The sequence below is a fragment of the Vanellus vanellus genome (genome assembly GCF_965231255.1).
Source record: "Vanellus vanellus genome assembly, chromosome: 1".
Lineage (NCBI taxonomy): Eukaryota > Metazoa > Chordata > Aves > Charadriiformes > Charadriidae > Vanellus > Vanellus vanellus.
In genome coordinates this window covers 34,069,129-34,087,942 of record NC_138905.1, presented here as the reverse complement: position 1 = coordinate 34,087,942, position 18,814 = coordinate 34,069,129, and the positions used below count along the sequence as shown (strand labels likewise).

General features: G+C 40.1%; 1 protein-coding gene across 1 annotated transcript in view; it reads right to left on the bottom strand.

Annotated features, from left to right (window-relative positions):
• The window catches only part of TMEM117 (transmembrane protein 117), a gene marked incomplete at its 5' end in the record, with an annotated part of 126,578 nt that overhangs the window by 68,199 nt on the left and 39,565 nt on the right, over positions 1–18,814 (bottom strand). Inside the window, one exon of the mRNA XM_082498550.1 lies at positions 9,865–9,962. Coding sequence (XP_082354676.1) covers positions 9,865–9,962 — 98 coding nt within the window. The remainder of the gene's footprint in view (positions 1–9,864; positions 9,963–18,814) is intronic.

The following is an 18,814-nucleotide window of genomic DNA, read 5'->3' as shown; positions in this document are numbered from 1 at the left end:
TTCTGATAGTGGCCATGGAGTATAAGAATCTGAAGGGGACAGAATGGGATAGGGGATGATGTATGGCAGCATTTAAATAATAATTTCCTCCTCCACCTTTAAGTCCAGTCATTGCAGAAGACAGAGTCTTATCATTTTTCTGTTAGCCCTCAATGACTGAATTTGGATGTAACCAGCTATTTTTTTCCTTCTTTTAAAGCATCACCAGTTAGAAAGTAACTCAGCATCAGTACAGCCACCTTCTAGTCCCATGCAGCACTTTGGACCTCCAGCTGTGATTTCACTGGAACCACCATTAGCCTATTGCTGTTTTTCTGCCTGCTTGCACCAGCGGAATGGGTTGATGCAGTGGAGAGAGTTTTGTTAAATTCTATTTGCAAAATTCTGTTGATGTCCAGGACACTGCAGAAGTCATGTCATCAAGGACTATCAGAACACCAAGAGAAATAAAACTTTTTAAATTACATGCTTAATGGATGACAATTGTTATATCCTCCTGAAACCAGTAGAAGACAAAACTTCACCCAATGTGTCCCCAGCGAGAGTGTTCTCTGTTAAACATTTCTGTTGACATCAGTGGACCAGTTTCACTGTGTTAGTCCTGCCTGTAACACATGAAATCCACAGGACCTAAAACCGGATAGTTTCCAAACTGATTTTCACTGGGAACAACTCTGTTTCAGAGTGGCTTCTTCACATGGATCTGAAAGCCAAAGAACACTCGATATGATCAGCATTTCTTGCAATCTTTACCTTGATAAAAAAAAGTTTGTAGTTCTGTGTATTCCTATTGGCTTTCCAGTCTAGAAAGTGTAAATATTCAATATTTATGGGAATATGAGAAAGATGATGAGTCAGGAATACAGCTAAGCATATCAGCAAATTCTATGGCACAAATTTAAACATGCTATTATGGAGAAATACAATTTTTAAAAAATACTCCAGCATTCCAGGAAGGGAAATAATTTAATTGCTTTAATCATCACATTTATTTTACAAAACTGAATTGATTTTTGGAATCTAGCCATGGCAAAGTCTGTGAATTCTGGCTGTGAGCATAAGCAGCTTAAGCACTCGTTTTCTGATCTCCATTGAACTCTGTGGGCTTTCAGAGTGCATGTATTGCACAAAACCACTGGCTGAAGCACCATCTTCTCCATGCAGCACGTCTTTGTGTGACGGATTCTTTAAAGCTTCCCCAAAGAGACCTGAGTTTGAGTTGAACTGACCACGACTTGGGCTATGATTTTGCCAGGCCTCTGCACACTGAAGCAAGGATGCAAGACAGGAAATTTCTACTCTGATAATCTGAAATATATCCTTCTGTTGTATGAATAATAGTCCGCTGTGTGCATGCTGATCTAATTGCAATACTTGGAAATTCTGTCTTGGGGTGGCTGTCACAATTATCCAATTATATATTGTTATAATTCAACTTTCAGCATTTTTTTCTGCCTACATGATCAAATAATGCATATTAACTGACAGCTATACTCATCCTACTTTTAGAGTGGACCTAGATTAAGGCCTAAGCTAGCTGTAAATGCTAAAGACAGAAAAAGATGCTTTGGAAGTAGCAAATGGATTTATACTGTGGAAGAGGAAGGAAGGGAAAGCACTTAAGCAGAAAGAGGGCACTGACAAAACAAGCAACCACGTCAGTGATTCTGCTCTTCTGGAAAATCTTCCATGGGGCCTGTGTGGAGGCAGAGGTGTCTCCTACTCAGCAAAAACTCTGTGGAAAGCGGAGAGAAAGTGCTAAAAGAGGACATGCTGCAACATCTCTTCTACACTGGCCCTGTGCCTGTACTGAGGACTGCAGCTGCCTGTTTCAAAGAAAAGAACTTCTGAAACCTGCTAAGGGAAATTTTGGTCTAAGAATTCGAGCTTTCCAGTTTTTGGCATAGAAGGTGATTTTGTGAAAGTATTTTCATTTGGAAGGACTGTTATTACTGAAACATTGCAGACATTGCACTTTAAGAAGTTTTATTAAAGCTACACATTGGATAAAATATTTTTAGTAACTGTTCGTGATATAACTCTTGCTCACTAACAAGGATAGAAGAAAATGTACTTTTTAAGAGAGGTGAAGATGGCTTGCCATATCCATCCAATTATGGGGGCTATACTTAGGGATCTAGCAATTATGTAGGAATAAAACCAGCCTCTTTTTCTAACAGGCTATCAGCTATTGAACTGCAAGTAGATACCAAATATAACTCAAAAAGCTTAAACAGGCTGAGGAACTGAAAAGATATTTTGTAAAATACATATGTACTACAGAAGTTCGAGCAATTTAAAGCCAAATCAAAGTCTATGGGTCCAATCCTGAACCCCACTGTAGCTAATGGATGACCCCTTCTCTCTTCAATATCACCACTTTTTAAGCCAGATTGCTTTATGAATCTTTTTTTACCACCCAGGACATGAAATGCTTTCACACTAGACCTTCCCAGGGAACTGGTGTTTGTGCAGGGGTGTTAGGAGCTCCTTCCCTCCCCTCTATTGCTGCTTCGAGTATGTGCTTGTGTGTGTGGCTGTGGATGTCCACGCATGTGAGGGGAAAGCTGCCGGGATACAGTCACTCTCCTTCTCTGCCAAGCCACGTAAGAAACAACATATGTTTTTGTTTCATCTGTAGGAGTCTCCATCAGAAAAAATAAATAGGATGGGACCATTCCATGTAACTTAAGCAATACAAATAACAAACCTAATCTTCATGCTAAACTGATCTCACAATAATAGTATTTTTTTTAAATCTGAGATCTCAAAGCTCCCAAAGCTTGATTTTGTCCCCCTCAAACTCTTTTCCTCCCGAGAAGAAAAGTGGGATGAGGAATGATTTGTCTCGCCACTCTTCCTATCACAAATAGAGTGGGGGAAATGCATGATACAGCTTTTCCAAATATAGACTGGCACAGGCAAGATACGAATTTCTTCCTTGATAGGTGAGACAGATGGGAGACTTTCACACGCACGCCCTCACATATGGATATGTTCCCTCTACTCATATATAAGTAATGTCATGCAAAGCATCCAACTGTCTCGCAGTGCATTACTAGTCCTTGGATAACATGCTCCATGTGGCCACATGGGTGGCCCATGGACTGACTGCACTTCCCAGATGTGTTCTGCCAGGGACTGCAGTTACTGCCTGTACTGGAAATCAGTGGGGAGGCAGAAGCATCTTAGAGCAGGACTGAGTAATGTTTCCAGCTGAGAAAAAGTGCTTACTGGAGAGAGCAGATTCATGGGAGAACCCTGAATTACTGACACTGGGGTCTTCATGTGCTGAGTGGGGGGAATGCATCAGAGAATGAGATCCCCCAAATGGGTCTTACTCATGTGGTTGTCAAGCTTGAACCATTCTGGTGAGACTTGACCACCGTTACTTTTCCGTACTAGAGAGTGTAAAAGCCCTTTGCTATCAAAATGGAAATACATTCCTTAGGACATGAACCAGAGAGTTTGTAAAGGAACAAACTTAGGTTTGAACAAATTTTTGTATGAATATTTTAGTTAATACAATATTTTCAGATAACGTAGTATTGGATGGTTAAATGAAATGTAAAAATAGGTAGAAAACTTAAGCAACTAGCATTTGTATGAAAGAAAGTCCAGTGGTCTGGATTATGGTGATTTATTTTCTACATTTTTTTCATGTTAACTAACTGTAATCTTACAGTATATTTTACCAATAATACCCAGCACATAAATTAAATAAATTCTATCAAAAACATTTTAGTCATCCCTTGACAAATGGTAATCATGTGTTACTTCTTGACTGCCAGACTAAATGATACAATTACTATTTGTGGACAGTTTTATCCTCTCAGAATATATCTAACAATGTCTGCCCAGATTAGTAGTCGAATTAGTGAGTATAAATCCTCTATGGAGGACCTTAGTTTATTTTTTTTTATTGAGACAAAAAGGAAATAGTAAGGAATTTATTTATTGTCTTGCTTACCCAGATTCCAATTTGAAGTTATTCACCTTGTTTATAGCATGAGAAAAAAAGATTTACTAGAAGCAATAATATTGTCAAATATTTTTGTTCTTTATATTTATACTACTTATATTATTTGTACTGTCTATACTATTTACACTATTTATACTATTAACCAGGAAATTTGCCTCTCCTTCCAGATGATTCCAGGTTTCAGTTCAGCAGTCAGTATCTTATCCCAAGAAAAAATATTTAAATATGAAAGAATGAATGGATAAAACTTAAAAACCTCCAGAATAGGGAGAATAATGCATGTGCATCTATATGCATGTATGCTATATATATATATAATTATCTTGTTGTTTCATGCAGTTGTATTTGTGGGACTGCATCACAAGAACCTTTACTCAAACTTAATGAAAGGTTTGGTTTGTTTGGTTTAATATATAATTTAGGTTGACAAAGCTATAATGTCTAATTAGTTTTTCTCAGTGCAGCCTATAATGAAAAGAAGGATGTTTTAAGAAGCTGTCTTTTGAAAAAAAAAAAAAAAGTGTGACCTACATTCATATATGTGAAAAGAACATAATTGTCCAATATGCATTTATCATTTTGACTACGAAAGCATAGAATATAGAAATATAACTTATCAAACCAAACACTCAAATAGATGCATAATAGAAAATCTCTTAAAGAAACTATGGTTTATTTCTGAGTGGGAGACGTGGCCATGTACCTTATAAGGAAGCTTCCTCTACTTCCAGGGTACAAAATATTGTCCAATTAAGAATTCTACACGGACCCATGCTTAACACAATCCTCTATAAATATAACATACGTACATGAATTAGTACTCTGTAGCAATTCTGAACAATTAATTTGAATAAAAGCATTTAAACCTATATTACTAACTTTCTGACTCCAAGTACTGTGATTATTAACGTACATTTCTCAGCACGTGTAGTTTTGTTTTTTATTGAAGCAAGTTAAAGAGAACTTATGGACATACATACTAAAAGAAGATTATTTAGTTTGCAAAGTGCAACACAGCAAACATAGGGAATCACAAATTTGTGATTCTCCGTATTACTTTACTTCTTCTCCATGTTGGTATGTGCTTTGTATTATTTCAGACAAGAGTCCCATGTCAAAGACACATTATTGTGCCAATGAAGACTGATCATTGTGCACACGCACAATGAATGTCTAGCCAGGGACAGCACGGAAATGGATTCCAGTCTGCTACTTGCATATTCAAACGTTTAGCTTGTATACATTATTCTGTCACCCTGCCTGCAATCAATATTCAGCTGCACAACCCACTGTTATCGCTACACTCCCCCATTTTGATAATCTACCTTTGAATACCAATTTTCTCTTCCCTCAGCAGCCATTTTCCTCTCTTCCAGTGATCTCGTTTCTTTTTCTTGGTGTTCTCTTTTTCCCTATAGCTAAAAGTTCACATGAAGAAATCTTTATGTCTTGCTCATTATAATCCCCCCCCCAAACCTCTGTTAGGAAATTTTTTAGGACAATTATTGTTGGAACAGTTTGTCAAGAGAGAGTATTTGGGTCTTGCCTCTATTAACCAAACCGCACGCACAGACCAGACGTGTCCTGGTGATTTTATTCTAACTATTACGCTTGATTCTTCACAGGATGTGGTGGGCCACTGTGGAAGACATTATAATGAGGAGATAGTCATTTCAGGCACAAAGTGGGCAGAGGTTAACCACAGGCCTTGGTGGCAGAGACCTGTATGTTAATATGGGCGACGACTACATAACCTGAGCACTGTGGCATTAGTATGCAGTGCCATTTGCAATGCTGTGGTGTATGTGCTACTTGTGAGAGCCCGCTCCTGCGCAGATGCGTAAGACCATAACGCTTTCAGCAAATCTCGGGGTACCATCTAGAAAGCTCAGTATTGCACAGGTTTGTTCACTTGGAAAAATATTACAACTACCATAAAAACAGAAATCCCATAACCATTTACTAAATTTGTTTTAAGTAATTTTTCATGAAGTCTCTTAATGTTATTCTTTTCCACTTGTAGTTAATTTTATTGTATTTATTCGTCTTTCTTTTGTCTTAAGAAGTGGATCCCTTACCAAAAGATCCTTATAAAAAGAGACCTTTAGAATAGATTGGACTCACTCAGTGTTCCAGGGGAAGAAAAATCTATTTGCAGAATAACCAGTCTTCTCACATTGTACTTCTCTCTCTGCTTCCTCTAATATACAATATCAAAAATGTTTTATCAAAAATGATATAGGACTGTTCCATACAGTCCTATTTATTTAACTTATCACTAGCTACTGCTACTGGCTTGTCGTCAGTCTTATCCAAGATCTTTATTTGGCTTAATTTAACAACCTTTTTTTTCTTGTTGCTTCTTTCAAATGCCAATCCTCTCATGTCATATATAATTTGTCTCTCCTAAAACAGCCAAATTATCAACACAGCCAAAAATATAAATCAGCCCGTTTCCATTTGCACTTGTAACTTCGTAATAGTGACAGTAACCACAGAGCACTGGAGACGGTTGTCCCTCTACCACAGCCTTATCCTACTGCCAGATGGTGCGAATAGTTAAGTCCCTGTGGGTATCTTTCTTTTGTAACTCACAAACACATTTGCACCATCCCAGTAATTCCACCGGGGTTCCAGATACGTCATTGCTTTCTAAAAGCCATCTTGATGATATGCGTTCTTAATTCTAAAGGAAAGTGTGTTTGTATTTGTATTGTATCCCTATGCAATACAACACAGACTGTAATAGTGTCATACAAAGGGGCCTGAGGATGGTGGACGTGGCCATTTAGCAGAGCTGGAAATGACCAAAATGGAGACCTTTCTATCAAAAAAAACCCAACCCACCACCGTAAAAAACAGTAGAAAGCACTTCAATGAAATCCTAAGCGAGAGGCTAGACAAAAATAAATCACCAATAGCCATTTTTGAGCTAGCTGAGCTGTTTGTGGAAGTATTATATTGTGAAGACATTCGAAAGGCAGCCAGAATCCTCAGGAGCAACCAACAACCAGTTGTTGACAATGTTTCCAGGGAATGATTTAAAACAGGAGATGATAAGCTAAATCAAAACCTTTCCTAATTAGTTGCATTGGAGAGCTGAAAACATTTCCAAGTGAGAAACACAAAGTAGTCACATGATCAACTGTTATAAACAAGTGGATGGTGCCTTCATCCCCATGACAATCCATCTGTCTTTGGTACGTTTATAGACGTTTTCTTATTTTACAAAGTAAACCTGAAAATAAAAATGATGGTAACAGAAAAACAAGTTCAGTGTGTATCTAAAATTTTTGTTTCATCAACCACTTTAAACTCTGTGTCACATATCTAGTATTTGGAATAATTAAAATATAGTGCACTGTATCACACTATCTCTGCGAAACAGGTGTGCCACTAGGAAATGTCCTGAATAAATGGATTTTGGCATACCAGTATCTGTGTAGGACATACTATTGAGGATGATTCATTCAGGACATTTCAGAAATGAGGCTGCTCACATCACACTGCTTAAGCAACAATAAATGAAATACAACGACCCCACATTATCATACATAAAATTATCAATACTTCCCCCTCTATTTTTCCTACTTATCAGGGGAAAAAAGAGTCTACTTTTACCGATGTCTACTGTGCACTATCTAAATAATGTCTCTACAGAACAGAGACTGTTGCCCAGGGCTATTTCATTTCACTGCTTAAAGCTAAAAATAAAAGCATTTATGTCACCCTTTAGGTTTTGAAATCCCCATTAAGCATATTCCTTAGTATGAGAATCATGCATGAAAAGAAACATCATTTTTTACTTTATCTCCATTTTAAAATGTTAGTAGGATTTGTTAATGCAAATATTATTTGAAAGGAAATACAGATTTATAACATTTCAGACTGCATGAAGTCAAAACTCTCACAACAATATTTAAGTACTTTTAATAGTGTTGTATTGTTCTCCCTGTCTGGCACGCAAAATTGAGATCTCCGTCATGTCACCTCACTTTTAACCCTTTTTTCCATTCTTCCAGTCTTTTTGTGTAATTAATTTATCTCTTGACTCTTAATTAATCTCCTTTGAGTCTTTCAGACAAGGCTATTCTTCAGACAAGGGTAAAAAAAATCAATGATGTTCTAGACTGAGCTTTTCGCTGACTTACCCGAATGACATTGTAATCACTGCTAGCCCACTTGCTACCAATCTGAGCATTTTTTTATTCATCTGCTTTACATTTTTGCCCACCCCAGCACACTGAGACAGAATCTTCCTCTGCATGTCCCACAACGATGACGACGAGCTGTTTATGCCCTCACCCACTCCACTCTATAACTCAAACTTTTCAATCATGTTATTTTTTTAATCAAGCTTTCTAAGATCCCTCTTCCACGCTAACACGTGTGAAATTATTTTCATCTTTAAATTCTGTCATGTCACTAATATATATGATGTATACAAATAATGACTACTTCTAACATTAAATAATGGGACTCTTCTGCCTTATCAATGTAGCAGAAAATTATTATTTTATTTATACCTTTCTTTTGAACATTTCTGAGATGATTCCTAAATGTTCAGCACACTCCATGGGGCTTACCAGTTTTCTTAATTGCCTTCAGTAAAGAACTTTGTCAAAAGCCTTTTGAAAGTCCAAATAAATTAGATCAAGCATTTCTTCCTCATCCATTATTTTGATGACATGTTCAAAGAGTTCTAACAGATCAGAGAAGGTTTTCTTTCAGCAAAGCTACCCTGGCTTCTTTTAGCAAAATTTAATCTGGAGTTTTGCTCATAATTCTATTATTGATGATGTATTCAAGCCATTTAGCTAATACTGAACTCAGACAGACGGGCCAGTAGGGTAATTCCAGTTTGTTGGAAAAAAAGCAACAAAACCAAAACAATAGCCAAATTTTAACAGTCAGTTTTTCAATAGGCAATTAAGTGCTAATAAAATTTGCATTAGCTCAGCCCCTTTTGTTCCTTATAAACCTTGTTTGTGGCCAATCAGCCATCTGATTCTGCTTTCTTTTTATTCTTCAAATTTCTTTTATTATTTACTTTAATGGTCTCGCTTTAACATAATATACCATTTTTACTACTTTAAAAGTATAGACATTTCATTGCATTTTCTGTAGCAGTATCCATGTAAATAAATCTTTCAACTTCTCTGCAACAATTCCTTCTAAATCTACTCCTTAAAAAAACTGCAGGTCTGCTGATATTTTCATGAGGTTTTGGCTTCTGATGTACTTGAAAAAAAAACGTAGCTTCTTTCATCTTCAGCTATAAGGTCTTCGGTCTGCCTCTTAGACTATACATTTTCCATCTTCCATTTTTCTGTCATGATTTGCTTTCTGTTTTAACAGTTACAGTTTACCTGCAAGAGGCTATATTTGGGGTCAAATAAACACTTACCCCTTGCAATTTTTCCCATTGATTTTTAAATATTTTTCTTAATAATCTGAGGCTGACTCACCATTTGAAAACCCATTCATGTGCTAATTCAATGAAGAACTATAAGTAATTTCAAGGTCACAAAAGGACACTCACATATCCACTTACCTTAATTACAAGGACTGATAATGGGACAGCTAAATATTATTACATATTGCAAAAATTTTGCAACTCAGTTATAAGCAGGATCAAAGATATAATAAAAGAAACAGTATAAATCAATTTTAAAATTGTATTTTTACATCAACTATTTTTATTAGGAATTGTTCACTTGTACAGCTTTTGTAATGTTTAATTCTTTGTTACACCAAATTTCATTTTTTTCCAACCATATATTCTGTTTATATCTCTTCCTGCCTCAGACAATTAGAAGACATGTTTTTGGATGTTCTATAAAAGGTTGCTTTAAAATAATTTGATTTTACTATTTTCCTACCAGAATAAAATGATCCTAATGTTTCCTTTCTTCCAGAAAGCTCTGGCAGACTTTCCCCAGTCTGGGTAGGGTTTGTCCTGAAGCATCATATCAGTGACCTACACGAAAAGAAGAAATAATACACAGTTAAACTTGTGTCACAAAAGAAAGTACTAACACGGACTTTATGAACACTTTCTTTTATGTATGACACAGCTGCTTCAGTTCTGATAATTTTTATAGTTAGACAGTAAAAAAATAGTGTCTCTAGTGTTACTTGCAATCAAGATGAAGTATACCAGCCTACATATTCTGCCCCTACAAGTGCACGCAACTCCTTGAGAAACAAAAAAACCTGTGGAGATCCAAAGATAAGAAGAGGAACTAGTCTAAAAGTTACAGCAACCTAGAGTGCATAAGCTACATTCCCCCATGGCTACAAAGCTTTCCGGTCCATCCCGGGAGAGGGGACTCTCTTCCCTGAGGGCAGCACCAGCAGAATTTCCACTCTTGCAATCAGAGCTGCAACCAGGGAGTGCAAGCCTGTGAATTAAGCACTATATGCCATTTATAATCTCCTCTCGCGTCCTGGTATTGGTAAGAAAAGCACACTTGGGACCAGAGATACGAAAATCCCTTAAAACTTGCACAAAATTTTAGAAGTACGTAATATTTATTCTCATTTTAATAATTCCTATCTAAAGAGACCATCCGTTTCTCTGCTCAGAGACTAATATGCATGCACTACTTCTGGGCGGTACACAAAAGTATTAAAAATTACTTTCAGCTAAATGAGGGAGGCGAATACCCCTCAGGCACTTCCACCTTTGGGAAGCTGTGTTTTCATATCTATTTACTTCACGTTAAGTCTACTAAAAAGCACAGAAAGTTACATTACAGTAAACTCATCAATTCCGTTCTGCAAAAGATCCAGAAGAGTGGAAAACCTACCCATAACTAAAGCTTAAGAAATAATTGAACTGATAAAGAAAACAGGTGTGAGCACCGACCAAGAAGACCAAGTGGATGAAGCCCTCTATAGACAGATAGGGGCGGCATCACGTTCACAGACCCTGGTTCTCATGGGTGACTTCACAGTATCACAGTATCACAGTATGCTAGGGATTGGAAGGGACCTCAAAAGATCATCTAGTCCAATCCCCCTGTCGGAGCAGGAACACCTAGATGAGGTTGCACAGGAAGGCGTCCAGGCGAGTTTTGAATGTCTCCAGAGAAGGAGACTCCACAACCTCCCTGGGCAGCCTGTTCCAGTGCTCTGTCACCCTCACTGAGAAGAAGTTTCTTCTCAAATTTAAGTGGAACCTCTTGTGTTCCAGCTTGAATCCATTACCCCTTGTCCTATCATTGGTTGCTACTGAGAAGAGCCTGGCTCCATCCTCATGACATTCCCCCTTTATATATTTATAAACGCTAATAAGATCACCCCTCAGTCTCCTCTTCTCCAAACTAAAGAGACCCAGCTCCCTCAGTCTTTCCTCATAAGGGAGATGCTCCACTTCCTTAATCATCTTAGTTGCCCTACGCTGGACTCTCTCCAGCAGCTCTCTGTCCTTCTTGAACTGAGGGGCCCAGAACTGGACACAATATTCCAGATGCGGTCTCACCAGGGCAGAGTAGAGGGGAAGGAGGACCTCTCTCGATCTGCTAACCACCCCCCTTCTAATACAGCCCAGGATGCCATTGGCCTTCTTGGCCACAAGGGCACAGTGCTGGCTCATGGTCATCCTGCTGTCCACCAGGACCCCCAGGTCCCTTTCCTCTACACTGCTCTCTAACAGGTAGCTCCCCATCCTATACTGGAACCTGGGGTTGTTTCTGCCCAGATGTAGGACCCTACACTTTCCCTTGTTGTATTTCATTAAGTTATTCCCTGCCCAAATCTTCAGCCTGTCCAAGTCTCTCTGGATGGCAGCACAGCCCTCTGGCGTGTCAGCCACTCCTCCTAGCTTAGTGTCATCAGCAAACTTGCTGATAGTACACTCAATTCCCTCACCTAAATCATTGATGAATATGTTGAATAATATGGGCCCCAGTACCGACCCCTGAGGCACTCCACTGGTTACCGGCCTCCAACTGGACTCTGCCCCATTGACTACGACTCTCTGGCTTCTCTCCTTCAGCCAGTTCGCAGTCCACCTAATTATCCGGTCATCCAGTCCACACTTCCTCAGTTTAGCCATGAGGATGCTGTGGGAGACCGTGTCAAATGCTTCACTGAAGTCAAGGTAGACCACATCTACCGCTCTGCCATCATCCATCCACCTCGTTATTTCCTCATAAAAGGCTATGAGGTTGGTCAAGCATGACTTCCCCTTGGAAAAGCCATGCTGACTGCCCCTAATAACCCTCTTATCCTTGATATGCCTTGAGAGGGCACCAAGGATAAGCTGTTCCATCAGTTTCCCAGGGATGGAGGTGAGGCTGACCGGTCTATAGTTACCCGGGTCCTCCTTCTTGCCCTTTTTGAAGACTGGAGTGACATTTGCTTTCCTCCAGTCCTCAGGCACCTCGCCCGTTTCCCAAGACTTGGTAAAGACTTCAGCCACCCTGACATCTGTTGGAAGAGTAACATAGCCAGGCATAGGCAATCCAGGAGGTTCTTGGATTGCATTGAGGACAACTTCTTTCTCCAAGTGGTTGAGGAGCCAACGAGGAGAGGAGCTATGCTGGATCTTGTTCTTACCAACAAGGAGGGGCTGGTAAGGCACTCGAACAGGTTGCCCAGAGAGGTTGTTGAGGCCCCATCCCTGGAGGTGTTCAAGGCCAGGCTGGACGTGGCCTTGGGCAACCTGGTCTAGTGGGAGGTGTCCCTGCCTATGGCAGGGGGGTTGGAACTCGATGATCTTCAAGGTCCTTTCCAACCTAAACCATTCTATGATCCTATGATAGTTTTTCAAATTATTGTAGTATGTCATATCAAAAGGAAAAAATTAATTTTCTGTAACAAAAAAATGGGAATCATAATATTTTGCTTTTAATTTAATGACATTAATATTCTGTGTTTAAAATATTGTAAGTTATCTTCATAGTCCATGTGAAGTAAATAATATAAATCATTAATAAAGTCATATTTTTATAGGGCAAAGTGAAATTTAAGATTCCATAATGTATACAAGGCATACTAATTTTTATTGAAAATGTTTTGCTGTGGCACTTGTGTAACTTACAAAGTCACACAATGCTTATTGTGCAGTTTTGGTTCTGCACTTTAATACGGTGTAACCATTTCTCTCATGAGATACTAAATAAAATGAAAGAGTATACAGTCATTGTATGTAGGGGCCATTCCTTTCTGAATTGAAGCAGTAGAATTAATTGATTAAAGTATATTGCATCTCTTAGTTTGGGAAAAAAATACATTACTTAATTACATTGTAAGTGGCTTTCCCTATTTTATCTTGATTATGTAAGGTGCATGCATACAGAGAATTACTGAAGTGATCAATTATTTGTTATTCCTGAGTATCAGCAGTGTTTTCAAATACAGTCCAGTAACAGAAAGAAATGTTTGCTGGCCAGCAATTGCACTGTGAAATACAAAGAGAGAGAAAAAAATGCACACTTATGCATTTCTTTATACTAAGTTTTGCAAATTCAATTAAAATCTGCATTTTTTTCTTTTTCTAAAAACATCATTCTAACAGCAGCAATGAGTTTTTTATGTTCCTATCTAAAACTTATTTGCACTGACAGTGTTGAGTGCTTTTCTCCTGTGAGCTGTTTTCCATAGTGACTGTCCTTGACCAAACCAGAAAATGAATTTGATTTCTCTAATGCAAAAGGTAATTGGATTTCTCTTTATGGAATGCATCCCTTTAATGACTATCTCTGCTTAAGCCAATTTAGCTGCAACCGACCTGACATTGATCTGGTGATATGACTTTAAATAAATGCCAAAGCTGGGAGATGAAAGACCAACTGTCTGATATCAGAAAGAACATCTCCTGCCTTGTCTTGCCATTTTCCTCAGAAAATGTCTTCTTCTTGAATGTCATTCTTATGAAACATACTACTCTAATAATTGGTCATAGAGCAGCAGATTGCATCCTTCTACCAAATATAATAAGTATTTTCCAGGAAGTGTCTGGAGAAAATATTTTGAAAATTTAATAAAACCTCTCAAAATATCTGTTCTTCCTTGCTGTCATGGTTTCAGTTGGGGTACAGTTAACTTTTTTATTAGCACCTGATGTAGAGCTATGTTTTGGATTTGGGATGAGAAATACTTTTGACAGCACACTGTTTTTTTCAGTTGTTGCTAAGCTCTCAAGGCCTTTTCTGCTCCTCACACCACCCCACCAGTGAGCAGGCTGGGAGGGCACAGAAAGTGGGGAGGGGACACAGCTGGGACAGCTGACCCTGACTCACCAAAGGACTATTCCATACCATGTGATGTCATGCTAACCATATAAAGCTGGGGAAGAAGAAGGGAGGGGGATGGGCTGGGGTGTTTGGAATTATGGTGCTTGTCTTCCCAAGTAACCATTATGTGTGATGGACCTCTGCTTTCCTCGAGATGGCTGAACACCTGCCTGCCCATGGGGAAGTAGTGAATGAATTCTTTGTTTTGCTTTGCTCACATGAGCAGCTTTTGCTTTACCTATTAAACTGTCTTTATCTCAACCCATGATTTTTTTCTCTTTTACTTTTCTGATTCTCTCCCCCGTCTGCATTAGGGGGAGTGAGCGAGCAGCTGTGTAGTTCTGGCTGCTGGCTGGGGTTAAACCAAGACACTTGCAAATATTTGTTACCATGTAGACTCTTCCTAAGAGAAAAAGGTGTTAATGAAAGAGTGGATTAAATCTTTACAGAGGTGTTGTTCACATTAAATATTTATCAAAATATTTATTTAGATAATTGAGATCTTATAAAAATGTATCACAGCATGCTGATTTGAGAAGAGATTTACCTACCTAAAACAATAATTAAAGATGGTATTTTGGGGTGTAATCTGTTCTTCCTAGGCTAGGCTTAATGGAATCAGAAAATCCTATAATGTGTTTTTCTGTTTATTTAACATATTCATTATCCTTTGGACCATGCCCTTCAGGCTAATATGCTGATCACTTTTAACCCCTAATGGACTTGGAACCAAAATTTAGAAGTTGAATATAGCTTATATGTAGTTTTAATTTAATCATAGAATGGTTTAGGTTGGAAAGGACCTTGAAGATCATCGAGTTCCAACCCCCCTGCCATAGGCAGGGACACCTCCCACTAGACCAGGTTGCCCAAGGCCACGTCCAGCCTGGCCTTGAACACCTCCAGGGATGGGGCCTCAACAACCTCTCTGGGCAACCTGTTCCAGTGCCTCACCACCCTCAAAGTGAAAACCTTCTTCCTAATGTTTAATCTGAACCTGCCCTCTTCCAGTTTAAAGCCATTCCCCCTCATCCTATTGCTACATGCCCTAGTTAAAGTCCTGCCCCAGCTCTCCTGTAGGCCCCCTTTAGGTACTGGAAGGCTGCAAGAAGATCTCCCCGGAGCCTTCTTTTCTCCAGGCTGAACAGCCCCAACTCTCTCAGCCTCTCCTCATAGGAGAGGTGCTCCAGCCCTCGGATCATCCTCGTGGCCCTCCTCTGGACACACTCCAGCAGGGCCATGTCCTTCTTATGTTGGGGACTCCAGAGCTGGATGCAGTACTCCAGGTGGGGTCTCATGAGAGTGGAGTAGAGGGGCAGAATCACCTCCTTTGACCTGCTGGCCGCACTTCTTTTGATGCAGCCCAGGATACGGTTGGCCTTCTGGGCTGCGATCGCACACTGCTGGCTCATGTTGATCTCGTCAATCAGCACCCCCAGGACATTCTCCTCAGGGCTGCTCTCCAGCCATTCCCTGCCAAGCCTGCATTTGTGCTTGGGATTGCCCCGACCTGGATGTAGGACCTTGCACTTGGTCTTGTTGAACCGCATGAGGTTGTCTTGGGCCCACCTATCCAGGCTGTCCAGGTCCCTCTGGATGGCATCCCTCCCCTCCAGAGTGTCTACCTCGCCAAACGGCTTGGTATCATCAGCAAATTTGCTGAGGGTGCACTCGACCCTACTGTCTGTGTCTCTGACAAAGATGTTGAACAGTACGGGTCCCGGTACCGAGCCCTGAGGAACACCACTCATCACTGCTCTCCACTTGGACATCAAGCTGTTGACTGCAACTCTTTGAGTGTGACCGTCCAGCCAGTTCTTTATCCAACGAGTGGTCCATTTTTCAAATCCATGTCTCTTCAATTTAGAGACCAGGATATTGTGTGGGACAGTGTCAAACGCTTTGCACAAATCCAAGTAGATAACATCAGTTGGTCTTCCCTTGTCCACTGCCACTGTAACCCCTTCATAGAAGGCCACCAAATTTGTCAGGCATAACCTGCCCTTGGTGAAGCCATGCTGGCTGTCACCACCAATCACCTCCTTGTTTTCTACATGCCTCAGCAGAGTTTTCAGGAGGATCTGCTCCATGATCTTGCCAGGCACAGAGGGGAGACTGACTGGCCTGTAGTTCCCTGGGTCTTCCTTGTTTCCCTTTTTGAAAATAGGGGTTATGTTTCCCCTTTTCCAGTCGGCAGGAACCTCTCCAGACCATCACAACTTCTCAAATATGATCGCTAGTGGCTTAGCAACCTCATCTGCTAGCTCCCTCAGGACCCGCGGATGTATCCCATCAGGTCCCATGGACTTGTGCACCTTCAGATTCCTCAGGTGATCTTGTACTTGATCTTCACCTACAATGGGCGGTTCTCCATTTTCCCAGTCCTCGTCTTTGCATTCTGCGTCATGGCTAGTGTGGCTGCAGTCCTTGCCAGTGAAGACTGAGGCAAAAAAGTCATTGAGTACCTCAGCTCTGTCTCTGTCCCGGGTAACCTGTTCTTGTGTTTCCTTCTGAAGAGGGCCCACAGTTTCCCTAGTCTTTCTTTTCTCACTGACATACTTAAAGAAGGATTTTTTGTTTGTCTTAATGTCCCTGGCCAGATTTAGTTTTATCGGGCCTTTAGTTTGTCTAACCCAATCCCTGGCTGCTCGAACTATTCCTCTGTATACCTCCCAGGCTACCTGCCCCTCTTTCCACTCCCTATGGGCCTCCTTTTTCCTTTTGGTCATGTCCAGGAGCTCCTTGTTCATCCATGCAGGCCTCCTGGCTTTTCTGCTTGCCTTCCTCTTTGTAGGGATGCATTGTTCCTGAGCTTGGAGGAGGTGGTCCTTGAATATTAACCAACTTTCTTGGACACCCCTTCCCTCCAGCGCTTCATCCCATGGCACCGCACCAAGCAGATTCTTCAAGAGGCCAAAGTCAGCTCTCCCAAAGTCAAGGGTGGTCAGCCTGCTGCACACCTTTCTTGCTGCCTCAAGGATCTCAAACTCGACCAGGTGCTGGTCACTACAGCCTAGGCTACCCTTGAATTTGACGCTGTCTACCAGCCCCTCCTTGTTGGTAAGAACAAGATCCAGCATAGCTCCTCTCCTCATTGGCTCCTCAACCACTTAGAGAAAGAAGTTGTCCTCAATGCAATCCAAGAACCTCCTGGATTGCCTATGCCTAGCTATGTTACCCTTCCAACGGATGTCGGGGTGGCTGAAGTCACTCATGAGAACCAGGGTCTGTGAACGTGATGCCGCCCCTATCTGTCTACAGAGGGCTTCATCCACTTGGTCTTCTTGGTCGGGTGGTCTGTAGCAGACCCCCACTGTAATGTCCCCTGCTCCCGATATCCCGTTAATCCTGACATTATGTATCACATAGAAGAAAGAACCTGGTATTTAAAGTCATATTCAGAGCAAGTAACTTACACAGTCAATTGCAGAAAGTGAAATCATAAAAACTTAAAAGAAACCCCAACAAAACAATAAGGTACCTAAGACACCCTAGATATACCTAAGATACCTGAGATAGCTAAGTGGAGCAGTACGACTCCTTAAGTGTCATTTACTCCTTCCATGTAGTTGCTCCTTGAGCATATTGCTCAGGATGCTCTGTGCGTACTTTAGATATCTCATCCCTAGGCAGTCATGTTAAATGATGCTACGTTGTACGTCACAGGATCATTCCCAGCATAGGGGACGTCTGCAGCCGGAGTTTCAGCTAAGGATAAGTACCTTTTCTGTTAATAAGCTAACTGCAAGTGAAACTTTCTTTAAAAAAAGGAACAAAATGACCTAGTACTTTGGTGATACCTTCAAAGTATCTTCCAAATTCTTCACTAACAGGAACTACACTGTCATCTTCAGAGCACAAACTGATCATTTCTATAAAACTAATGTGGCATGAGCTCCTGGCCAAGCCTCTTCATCTGCCAAATTGCATTTTAGAAAACTAGAAGTATAAAAGTACATAAACTAATGTCATAGTAGCACTTCTCCACATAAGCAACTGCAGAAACTGTAGCTTGAAAGAGAAATGGACTCTGGACAAGCTCTCTGTGAGGAGATGTATTCCATGCTGTAACATTCATTAAGTGGAGACCAACCCTCAATGGAGGATTTTCATTGCTTTATTCACACTTGGATAAATCATCAAAACAGGGTAAGAGCAGCACTCCAGAACCTAACAGAATGTAGAAGCCAAGATCCACAAGAAATACAAACCAAACGTTGAAATATTTTTTATTATTTTGATACAGTAATAAGCAGTGAAAGGACTAATAGACAGTAGGACCCCAACACCTTATGTCAGTGAAGAAGTTTTCATATGCAACTGCTCAGCCAGGAGGACAAGACATCATGGTGCTATTGCTGGAAAATGGAGCAGCCTCAATAAGTCTGCAATTGGTAAAATACCTATATCTGTCTACCTGACTCCAGTATTATAAGGGTTATTTTTTTCTATTTTCATCCTTTTACAATTTCAAAATATCATATTTTAAATCATTAACTTCTTCATAAGTAGCACTAAATTAATTTAATTTGAAACTCAGCCTTTAAATAGTTTTTAAGTAGCACTTTTCCACTCTCCTCAAACTCTT